Source organism: Sturnira hondurensis, unplaced genomic scaffold (genome assembly GCF_014824575.4).
Source record: "Sturnira hondurensis isolate 20B ecotype Veracruz unplaced genomic scaffold, ASM1482457v3 Scaffold0008761, whole genome shotgun sequence".
Lineage (NCBI taxonomy): Eukaryota > Metazoa > Chordata > Mammalia > Chiroptera > Phyllostomidae > Sturnira > Sturnira hondurensis.
The window spans coordinates 2,420,436-2,433,045 of NW_028081392.1; the positions used below are offsets into that span (position 1 = coordinate 2,420,436).

At 36.6% G+C, this 12,610-nt stretch overlaps 1 protein-coding gene across 2 annotated transcripts in view; it reads left to right on the top strand.

Moving 5' to 3' along the window:
• Positions 1–12,610, top strand: part of MCU (mitochondrial calcium uniporter) — a 216,397-nt gene that overhangs the window by 150,955 nt on the left and 52,832 nt on the right. For both annotated transcript variants that reach the window (XM_037055858.1, XM_037055859.1), the window contains one exon: positions 10,840–10,909. In XM_037055858.1, coding sequence (XP_036911753.1) covers positions 10,840–10,909 — 70 coding nt within the window. The remainder of the gene's footprint in view (positions 1–10,839; positions 10,910–12,610) is intronic.

Sequence of the window (12,610 nt, forward strand, 5' to 3'; positions counted from 1 at the left end):
GACGCCGCTCCCACATACAGCATCACAACCCAGCAACTGAGTTGCCCTGCTCTGGTGAACACCTAGGGCTCCTATCCTGATACAGAACAGGCACGAACAGCCCAAAAGATGGCGAAAGAAGAACTCAAAGTCCCAGAGCCGATAACTCTCAGCGACCGAGAAATTGCCAGCCTCTCAGAAGCACAATTCAAGACACTGTTTATCAGGATGCTCACAGAACTGGTTAATTATAGCCACAAATTAGAGGAACATATGAAGGCTAAACTAATTGAAATGAAGGGAGATGTCCAGGAATCCAATAGTGATGCAAAGGAAACTGGGACTCAAATCAATAGAATGGACCAGAAGGAAGAATGAAACATCCAACCAGAAAGGAATGAAGAAATGAGAATTCAAAAAAATGAGGAGAGGCTTAGGAACCTCCAGGACATCTTTAAACGTTCCAACATCCGGATTATAGGGGTACCAGAAGGGGGAAAGAAACAGCCACGAGTGGAAAACTTATTTGAACAAATAATAAAGGAGAACTTCCCCAGTCTGGCAAAGGAAATAGACTTCCAGGAAATCCAGGAAGCTCAGAGAGTCCCAAAGAAGTTGGACCCAAGAAGGAACACACCAAGGCACATCATAATTACATTAGCCAAGACTAAAATGAAGGAGAGAATCCTAGAAGCAGCAAGGGATAAGGGGACAGTCACCTACAAAGGAGTACCCATCAGACTGTCAGCGGATTTCTCAAAAGAGACCTTACAGGCAAGAAGGGGCTGGAAAGAAGTATTCCAAGTCATGAAATCCAAAGACCTACAGCCAAGATTGCTTTATCCAGCAAAACTTTCATTTAGAATGGAAGGACAGATAAAGTGCTTCTCAGATAAGGTCAAGTTCAAGGAGTTCATCATCACCAAGCCCTTATTATATGAAATGCTAAAGGGACTTATTTAAGAAAAAGAAGATGAAAAATATGAACAGTGAAAGGACAGCAAACTCACAGTTATTAACAACCACACCTAAAACAAAAGCAAACCAAGAGGACAGCTAGATCAGGAGTGGAACCATAGAAATGAAGAACACAAGGAGGGTTAGCAACAGGGGAGTAGGAGGAGGAGAAGGGGGGAGAAGGTACAGAAAATAGCATAGAGGGTAGGTAGAAAATAGATAGGGGGGAGGGCAAGAATAGTGGGGGAAATATAGAATCTAAAGAACTTGAGACACGTGGTTATAAACTAAGGGGGGGAGAATGGTGGGGGAGGGAGTGTGCGGGGGGAGGGGAATGAAAGGGGGGGAATAGAACAACTGTAATGGTATAATAAATGAAATATATTTAAAAAAAGAAAAATGACATTTCATCAGTTCATATGTTGAATGATATGATATATAACTAGTTACAGTTGAAGTTTGAGTGTTCTGGTTATTTTAGTGTATTGCGAGATCAGCAGTGGTGAAGAACCTTGTGTCTAAGATCTTGCCTTCCGTAGTTTTATATACATTGTCTTACTTGATCATCAGAATACATGAGTTTGGTGAACAAGTATTAATTTTTAAATTACTTTACATATAATTTGGAGCTCAATTTGATTTCCTGATTAGAAAACTGATGTTGAAAGATGCAGCAAAAAGTCCTTCAAACTGCTCTGTTTTATAGATGTGAAATTCTCTTAAATATCAAAGATATTTAAATTGAATCATGACTTTTACTATAAAGTAACAATATATTCTAGTGGGGGAAATGTTGCCCATGCTCTAATAAAATGTAGTAACAATTTTTAGTAATATATTCAAGGAGAAAATGATTTTCTAATATTAAACTGTAATATATTAACTCACAAATGTAAATACCACCTTCACTTAAGCTGTATCAGAAACTTTGTTTCCTTGGTGAATTATTGAAAGAAGAATAAAATATGTCCTGTATCTAGTCTGATCCTTTAAATGTTTATGATACTATCTGAAGAGATTCTCTTTAAAACCTCAGATTTACCTTTAACATCAGAAGGATAATACTTTATATTGTATAATAGCTCTATTTAGCAATAGTTGTGCTTTATAAAATGCATTGTACTTACTACATTCTTTACAATAAGAGTCAATCTCTTAAGTAAATTGAAGATCTGTTTTGAGTTTACATTTCCTAGTATCTTACATTTGGTAGAATGTTAGTCATGCAAATGTTGTCCTATCATTATTGTCACTTATATGATATCAGCCTTGTGAAATAGTCAATTATGTTACCATTGCTGTTGTTTTTAACTTAATAGATGGGGAAACTGAGACTTAGGGTTGAAATTAAAGATTGTAAGTTAGAACTGGGCTCAAGTCGTCTAATTGTGGTGTTTTCTTCCTATATCAGGTCTTGAGAGTTTGAAGCCACAGTGTATATTGGTAGAGTCGAAGTAGTGGAAAATTATTTCTGATTTGATATTTCAATAATTTTACTGTATCTAGGACATGGACAAAACAGGTGCCATTTTGTAGAAACTGGTATACGTATGTCTTGCTTTAGACTCACCAAAGTAGTTGTGCATTGTTAATCCTAGTATGCTCAAAAACACCGGATTCCAGAGATAGGTTTGGCAGAGTTGTTGAAATATGGGTGGTCTGGTCTTTATAAAGAAACTTTTGGAACATATATCGAAAGGGTTTAGTCTCATTGAAAGGGTTTATAGGCATTTCATGTTATACTAAAGGAAATGTAACACAGGGATGTAATTTAACATGTCTAAACTTGTGATGTAGTGGGGCTATTTTTAACAAGGTTCTAGCCATGGACAAATATATAAATATAGTTATTTCATCTAAAGCTATTTGATATAGTTAATATTTGTTGATGTAGTGTGACACAGTTAATAAAATATTTGTTTGCTATGAAATTAGGTCCCAAGGTTTTCATAAATAGGGAAACTGGGTTAATAAGGAACAACCTTTTTCTTCCTATCTTCTGTTTTTTCCTGTTCTACTCTAACGTCTAACCACCTTCGAGTACTTGGGGGAATTGACAAGTTATTTAAACTTGACAGTCTTCCAAAGTTGCTGGCAGGATATATTGCTGAGTTTGCTCTTCTGAACAATGAAAGGTGAGTGTAGGAGAAGTTGTATAATTTATGATAGTAGTAAAGAATTTTAAAGTAAGCTTTGACTTGAATTTAATAATTTGCTCTGAGGGCATTAAATGTCTTTTTATAATACTAAAATTTTAATTTTTTATTAACTGGGATCTTAGTACTTGTGCAAATAAAATTACAGTGTTTTGTAGTATAATTCTAACTTGATAACACTAGCATTTTTCTTGTCTTGGAGTCAGGATGAAAGGGAAATGTTTGTAATACCAGGAGAGATGTTACACTTTTACTAACTGAAAACCCTTGTTTTTCGTAGAAGCTCTAATGTTACTTATCAAAGATGTGGACTGTCTCCTATCAAAAGTATAAGCCTGTATTTCCTTTTCAAGGGTCTGTGTTAGTACCAAATTGCCTTGTTCCTTTGGCATTGGTATTGCCTAGAGATGTACCCTTTGATGATTTCTGCACACTCTGTATTTTTACTTTCTTAACTTGTTCTCTGCCTATGAAGTTTAAATAGTTTAATAATACAAGCCATTTGCCTAAATGGCTTTGTTTTTAAGTTCTTGATGTATTTTTAAAGTTTTTGGCATCAGTCAAGTATTTATTAAAAGCTTCCTATTTTGCTATGATTTAGTAAGAACATACAATTTACACTTACCCTCCACCATTAAAAAATTTAAATAAAATAAAATATAGTTTTGCATAATAAAAAAAAAGATTCAGCACAGAGGAATAGCCCATTAATAATTTTTATAATGATTGCATGTTAAAATAGCAATATTTTATATGGCTGAGTTAAGTAAAATACATTATAAAAACTAAAAAAAAAAGAACATACAATTTAAACAATGAAATATATTCAATCTAGGATATCTGTGGAATCATTTAGAATAATAATGTTTCTTTGGCCTTGAGCACTTATATTCCTCTTTTTGTCTTTGTTTTGCTTTATTTGTTGTTGCTGCTGCTGTATTTCAAGGAATATTTCATTTTTCATTCAAGTCTTTTAATTTCATTTCATTTTTAAACATATTTCATTTTTGTTTCTATTGACCTTATTAGACTATAGGCTATTAGAAGGTTTGAATAAAGAAAAGGACCTATATGTGTGTGTTTGTGAACACTTAATAAGTAATATTTTATAATTACCAGTATCATTATAGAAGTAAGGGACTGGGAAGGACTTTGGGCAAATGAGTTACCTCAAAACTACAGAGGCCAGGTTCCACAGCAAGGGGGTCATCAGACATCTTAAAGAGCCAGATGATAAATATTAGGCTTTGTGGGTCATACCATCTCTGCTGAAGCTACTCAGCTCTCCTGCAACCACGCAGTTACTCAGTTGTGTTGTTGTGGTGGTGTGGAAGGAGGTGGGTGAAGCGTCGATGGTAGGTAAACAAATGGACTTGGTTATGTTCCAGGTAAAATTTTACTTACAAAAACTGGTGGCTGATCTGCCAACCTATGTTCTAGAGCATCCTAATAAATAATATTCATAAGCAACCATGTAGTTATGTAATTCTCTGCCCTCAAAAACATCTTTTATTATTGTTGGGAATAAGTTTTAAAAGCATGGAGGACTGGGGACTTCCTATTTTTAAAATGGCCTAGTATACTGAAATATTTTCTGGTAAAGCAATATGATGGTTGGCATTTCCTTTAAGATACTCTGTGGGGAAACTGGGTAGATCTAGATGAATGAAGTTTGATAAAATGTTGATAAATATAGAAGCAGGTGAAAGAAATCCATTGCACTGTGTTCTCTATTTCTGTGTGTGCTTTAAAATGTCCATGTTAAAAAGCTCCTACTTTAAGAAATAATGGCCCAGTAAAGGACCCTTTGCTTGAAAGCACCTTACTATAACAAGGAGAATAAGGAACAGAAATACAAGCTTGACTTTTAGACAATGACAGAGATCTCTGCAATCCTAAAGCACTGTCTATGACGAAAGGCTGCCAGACCGAGAGAAGGTCAGCTGTGTGTGAGAAGACCCCAAGGGATGACACCTGTGGTTACCGATCCAGTAAAGCCAAGAGGGCTCAGTTCTCCAGAAGTGGCTGGTCTCAGACTTCGCCAAAGGAGCATTCACCACTGACACTTTTTACCTACGCCATCTTTGAGGAAAAATTAATGTGGGAATTTTGTGCCAATTTTAAAAATCACTCAACATAAAGGCAAATACAAATATTTTTAATATGCCAAACTTCAGGTAATTTAGCTCTTATGAGCCCTACTTGAAGTGCACCTAACCAAGAAAAGAAAGGCGAAGCTACAGTTAAAGTATTGGTAGTAAGTATAGAGTCCATTGGTTCATAAAGTTAAAACTAAAACAAATGATTTATGGTCTCTCAGTGCCCCATGTCACAACAGACTGCGGCCTTCGACCACTGCCTGGACCCTGCCCTTTGGCTACAGGCACTGAAGCAGGTTACCCCGTGTGAGGGGAAAAAACTAAAATGTGAAGATTAGGTTTTACAGAGCTGAATGTGAATGTTTACAACCTTGCCAATGTAGTAATAATATAACTAACAAAATTGGAAAAATGAAGGAGGCTATCAAAAGATACTGTTTAAAATCAATGAACCTAACAGAAGAGGTATGGAGGTGGGGCTATACGTAGGTAGGCAGATGATTGACAGGTAGGTAGGCAGGTGGAAAGAAAGAAGAAGGAAGGAAGGAAGGAAGGAAGGAAGGAAGGAAGGAAGGAAGGAAGGAAGGAAGGAAGGAGTCTAAGAGAAATAGATAATGAACTAAATTTGATGATAAAGGAGAAGGAAAAGCCTAACTATATTAAGTTCATCATTGCCTGCAATAAAAATAGTGTATGTTATACACTATTACGAGTGTACATAGTATATAGCATACACTATACTATGCTATTTATATGCTATGCTACACTATTTATATGTAAACACACACTTACATATAGAGAAAGAGAGAGAGACCAATTGATGGGATTGCCATATAGAATTGAATGGCCAGAGTAGGACAGTGTAGGAAAATGAAATTTGAGTAAAGATTTGAAGGAAGTGAGGGAGCCGAATAGTTATCTGGAGAAATGGTAGTCTGAGCAGAGGCAACAGGTGCCAGGTCCTGAGTGAGAGATGGCTGGTGCGTACGAGAAACCGGGAAGAGTCTAGGGAGGCTAAGGCAGAGTGATTGAGAGGAAGAGAGGTAGGAAATGAAGTCAGAGAGGTAATATTGGAACTTAAAAGCAGTTAAAAGAACTTAGACTTCTACTCTGAAATAACTACTAACGCAAAAAATGTATCTCCCATATTATCAGAAGAATTACATGTATTACTAAAACAAAGCAAGCCCTTCCATTTCATAAACTGTTTTGAAGAAAATAAAACAATAAAAACAGAAAGAATAAAATTTTATAGCATAAAATTTGATAACTCAAAGGAGATTAAATAGATGAGATCTGTCCAGAAAGTATCCACCCATGTACTATGAAAAATAGAGACATTTATTGAAAAAGATACGAAATAAAAAAAACATTGTACATAATACAGTAATACTTCAGTTTCCTTAAAGTAGCCACCTTGGGACCTCACACAGCTCCCCATCACCACCACCTGCCTGGTCGTATTTCCTGAACCTCAACAACTGTCTGAAATCTCTTCCCTTTCACAGGTGATTTTAGTTTTGGGAAAAGCCAGAAGTTGCAGTGTGTCATATCTGGGCCACAGGGGGCCTGAGTCACCTAGGTGATTTGACGTTTTGCCAAATTCTGCTCTAGAGGTGATACATGAGCTAGTGTGTTGTTGTGATGAGCTGCCAATCACCTGTTGCCCATAGCTGCGGCCTTCTGCATCATCTGAATAGTTTCTGCAGAGGAATGTTAAAGCTTAACACAAAATTTGAGGCAGATACGTCGCTCTAGTCAATCATTTTGAATGCAACAGCCACACAGTATATATGCTTACTCATCAGCTTCTGCTGCCCTTACTGACTAGTACAGTGAAGTCGTCACTATTCCCGTGTGCACACTCCAGTCCACTCTCCTTGGCTGCCAGGTTACATCGGTGTAACACAAGCAGTTCTTGTTATATTAACAATGGCTGGACTTTTTCTGGACAGGCCTCAGAATGTTGTATTAATAGATATAAATAGGCTGAATTTACCTAATAGAAAATCCCAATTAGATCACAAAGAAAACTCTTCAGAGTCATTCCTAAAAACAAAGAAACTCAAGAAGAGTAAAAAAATGAAAGGACAGGTAAAGACATAACTTGCACATGCAACCAAAAATGTATGATCTTAATACTGGACAAGACAATTTGAAAAAACATTGCATTAGACACAGAGAGAGAGTGAGCAAGCATTGCATTAGGGAAGAAGACATACAAAATCTGTATGAAGAAAACTTTAATGTGTCTCTCAGGGACACAAAGACTTAAGTGGAAAGAAGGCTTTTCAGTAAAAACACTCAAAATCATATGGATTTCAGTTTTCCTTATGTTGGTATGGAAAAAGTTAGCATGGAGTTAATACAATCTCAACCTAAGACAAAAACCTAACATTTATTGAGCATTTAATTGTGTGCCAGCACTGTTCTAATGCCTTATACACTATGTATTATTTATTTTGTCTTCACAGCAACTTTATGTGGTAAGAGCTAGTATTACTCTTTGTCCATTTTTCAATGAAGGAACTGAGGCATAAAGAGGTTAATGAACTTGCCCAAGGTTGCAGTTAGAGTAAGTTACTAAATCAGAATAGGAACTCTGATACAAAAATACCATGGACAAAGTGAAATACCAGGGAAAATTTTATAACATTTTGTTGACAAAGGGCTGATTTTCTTAATATTTGAAGAACATTTACAAAATAAAACTCAAAGACTAAAAATGAAATTGAAAAAATTGACAAAGCATATAAATACTTAGTTCATAGAAAAGCAAATTACAAGTACTGCTTTGACAGGCAAAAACGTGTGTAAATCCTCAGTGGTAATACAGAGATGCAAATTGCAACTGTGGTGAAATACTGTTCGCCCATGACATTGCAAACTGAATTTGATAATACATTATTTAGGAAGGTGTTGGGAACCAGATACTCATTAAGTGAACAAGAGTATAATTTGTAGGTATGAAAATGCATATAACTTCCATGAAAAACAATTTGTTAATAGCTTTCAAAATGTAGAGTATACATAACTTTACCTGTCACTTTCTCTTAAAGTATTTCGACCTCCAATATCTGTACCCATAGGCAAAGATATTCATTCTAGTACCATGTATTTTAATAATCAAAGATTGCCAGTAGGCATTTGTGAAGATGTATACCATGTAATTCCATTCAGTCACTAAAAACCAGTAAGATAAGTGAAGAACAAACAAATGAGTGATGGGACTCAGTGTGCTGCTATATATGTGTTTTAAAACCTGCCCCAACACACACACAGATGCAGACTGTGTGTGTATGACTCTGCCTTTGGTTAGATTCCCAGAGTTAACCTTTAGAGAGAAGAGAGAGTGGCTGGGCCACAGGGATTGGAGGAAAACCCATACCGAGTGTAAAAGATGTAATTTTTTACTTCCTTTTTCTACTTTTGAATTTTGTATCATTTACTTGTCCTATTTATTCAAAAGATATAAAATAAACATTTTAAATAAAATCATATTGCTAAGAAATACCTAAATATCCTAGCACACTGAGACACATAGCAGACAAGACCGAGGCCCCGAGCAGTTTGTGTAGATCAGGAGCGTCAGACTCATTTTCACCCAGAGCCACATCAGCCTCACGGCTGCCTTCAAAAGGCTGGATATAATTTCAACTCCTTAACAGTTAAGGAGTGGTTACATTTATACAGTCCCAAAATTATTTTGGCCCTTTGATGGCAACCTCAAGGTTGATGTGACCTCCAGTGAAAATGAGTTTGACCCCTATATAGATGATGAGCAGCATTGAGCCTGCATGCTAATCCCGATTCTGCTATGTGACTTTTAGTAAGTTATTTTCATTCTTTGGGTCTCCGTTTTCTCCTGTGTAGAATAAGGCATCAGACTCATCTCCCTATGCCTTCCAGCATTAGTTTTCAAACCAATTCATAGAGCCCACATATTTGTTCAATCCCTTTAGGGGTCTCAAGCAAAGGATTGGGATCGTAGGGTCTACCAGCACACCAGTCTTAAACCAGAGCATCCCTGGACCTCTGAGTAAGATTGAGTTTAACTGAGTGTTTTGAAACTTTTAAAGGTTTTTGAAAGCCACAGTCCACAGTAAAGTCACCATACATAGGAGTGGGCAAACCTAGGTTTACAGAGGTAAGTACACAAAGCACAGAGTTTATTGTTGTATTATTATTTGTTATTGTATTATTTATTTGTATTACAACTGTAAACCTACTTTTGCTCATCACCATATATTAACTTAAAGATAATACCCCTATCGAAACACATTACTGTGTCGCGATCAACTGTGGAGTAAGTCTCAAGTAATTTTAAATGATTATTTACATTTTTAAATAAAGGCCAACTCACATTTCTGTGTGCTCTCTGTTGGAAGGAGTGGGGGTTAATGATATTCACCTGAAGGATGTAAAGTCTGCTACGCGCCACAGCTGTGTCGAGGCATGTGCGGTTGCAGAGTTCTGAGTGACCTCTCTTTGGGCTGATGGAGTGGAATGTAGTATTTGGCTCTGAGGCTAATACATTGGTTTTTAGTCAGTTAATGCTTTCCTTTCTTACTCCTTTAGAACTTTTTGGGGCTGGGAAAGTAAAAGGTATAGAGGGATAAATTAAGCATGTGGCAAGTCAGAAACAAATTCAGTATTCTTTCTGAAACTTAGTTTAACGTGAGAACCTGAATTTCAGACCTGAATGCACAATGACACTACTCTTTGATGAAATGTTTTCCTTCTAATCAAAAGATGGTGGTGATCAAAGATTCAAGGAATGAAGTTGCCTGACCAAGTTTTTTTTAGAGGAGAATAAACAGAGAGACTAAATATTTACCTAATAACAGCAAATTTGTGATACAGTTACTTAATAACTGATGATACCTAGCAAAAGACATTTTAAAAATGCAGGTCTAAAAACCAGCAAGAGGAGGAAGCAGGAAACTTGAGTTTACACTTGATAGCACTTAAAACTAATATTAAGTGTTTTTAAAAGTAGGTGGAAAAACAATTTGTGTGATGTGTGTATATAAATGTGTTTGTATGCAATCTTGAAAACAAACCAAAATGTTCCTTACCATTACTGTATTTTGCCGTGAATAATGCACACCTTTGCCCAGATTTTTGAGGGAAAAATAAGGACATGTGTTATAGATGGCTATGATGACTACATACCGTGGGTGCGGTAGTCCCATGTATAATGCGCACGAAAACATGGGTGTGCAGTATACACGGCAAAACTTAGTATTTTAGGATGATGGGAGTTTGAGAGACTTTTATTTTTTATTCGTATTTTTTATTTTAATTTTTATTTATCTATTTTTAGAGAGAGAGGAACGGGAAGAGAAAGGGAGGGAGAGAAACAATAATGTGTGATTGCCTCTCATGCGCCCCCTACTGGGGACCTGACCTGCAATCCAGACATGTGCCCCAACTGGGTTTCAAACTGGCAAGCCTTTGGTTCCCAGGCTGGCACTCCATCCACTGAGCCACACCAGCCTGAGAATCTTTTATCTGTATTTTTTAACTTCTCTACAAAGAATACATATTACTTAAGTATTCAAAAAGCTATTCTTTTTATATATACATAGGTATGTGTATAACGTGTTGCTCTGTCTTGACTGTAGACGGGTCTTTGTGTTTTGCAGGTACAGCAGAGGCCCTCTTCTTGGCAGAATTTGGGTGTGGTGTATTGCAGTACTGTTGTGCCCTCTGATGGTGAGTGTTAGCAAATCCATTTAATCCATTTTTTATGTCTGTTTCTTTCCCCTCCTATTAACTCAGGTTTCCCATCCTCTAACTGACATAAATTTATAAACTATACTCTTGCGCTTAAAATTGGCTGTGAGTCAGAGAAAGAAGGAGGTAGATTAAAGAAGAGAAATAAAATTTGAATGAGGATCTAGTGAATTTAGAGGAGGAATTGGTGAGAAAAACTAATAGACCCATCAAGTTTTCAGAAGTATGGAATATTACTGTCTGGTTTTTTTGTTTGTTTGTTTTAAAACTGGGGACACAGTGGATGGAAGGTCACAGAAGCAGCATCTTCTGTATTTTCTAACCACTGGGTCTTCATATATGGATAGTAAACATCCCAGCCCCTTCCTGCTATGGGAGTCTACATGGAAGCAGTTCAAAGCCGAGACCTACCTCCACCCTCTTGCTTGTCTTTTTCTTCCTTTAGAGTCAAGGCTGTAATACTCTTCTTGATGTGGAAAAGAGGGGACAGATGCTTGGGGACTATATACTGTCCTTTGTAAATGTCCATGATGCTGCCCACTGACAACAGGATCTAAATATTGCTTGTTTTTACAATAGTAGGGGAGATATGTTTACTACTCTTGTCATTTCTCTTACCCAGTATTGTACATTTATAGTTTAGATTATTTGCTAAGGGCTGACTGTTAAATATATTTCATCTGTGTTAACTTTAGTTTGATAGAACTCTAATTTCAACCTTATAAACATTCATTCTTAGAGCAGCCATCAAAAGAATATCCTCCAAACTTATAAGGACACCTGAAACTGAACAAACCCCAGGCGAACCATGAAAGTCCTAGGATCAAAAAAAAAAAAAAGAAAAAGAAAGTCCTAGGATCCTCTGTATTTAATCAATATAGGTAGTTGCAATGTTATCAAGACCCCCTCCCAGAGCTGTTTAGTTATCTGAATATATAGTGTGTTCGTATTTGCCACATTCTCTAAACTTGGGGGAAATATCCATTTGTGATTACTCACTTGTAATATGGAGAAGTTGAAAGGAAAAATAGACCAGAATCAAAATAAGAAAAATAGTAACTGGCTTTCTTTTTCTTATCTCTTTGAGACATAAAGAACTGATAAAGTAATACATGTATATAAATTAAAAAGCAGCACTCAGTACTATTTTACAGCTGAGGACAGGTACGTACGTTGACCCCAGTCAACACTCAGTATGTGCGCAGATGCCAGTGTTTCCCACACGGCTGAAAGCCAGCGCACCATAATGCCACCTCCCCATGCCACCTACTTCGTTTCCTCTCTGGCTCCTTCAAAGCAGTGGGCGGCTATCACACTTAACCCTAACACTGTCTTGGCCCACCAAACATCCAGCTGGGTGCTGTCCACATCTATGCCAGCACCACTCCCAGGTCCTCTTACCTTCCCGAATTACCTTACAGGGTGACATGATTGGATAGTCTAAATAAAGAGAGAATTTCTCTCAATGTATAAAATACTGTTTGTAATTTTGAATCTTCTCAGCTTTAAAAAAACTAGCAGCATTTCATTAAAAAATTTCTAGCTTTCATAACATTGTCTGAAATTGTTATATATTGTGAATATATATTAGTATGTATCTAGTAGCTTATGTATATTCAGTATCAACTAAATTATACTACAACAGTATAGTCGTCTGCCAGTAGTTGTGAAGATATTCAG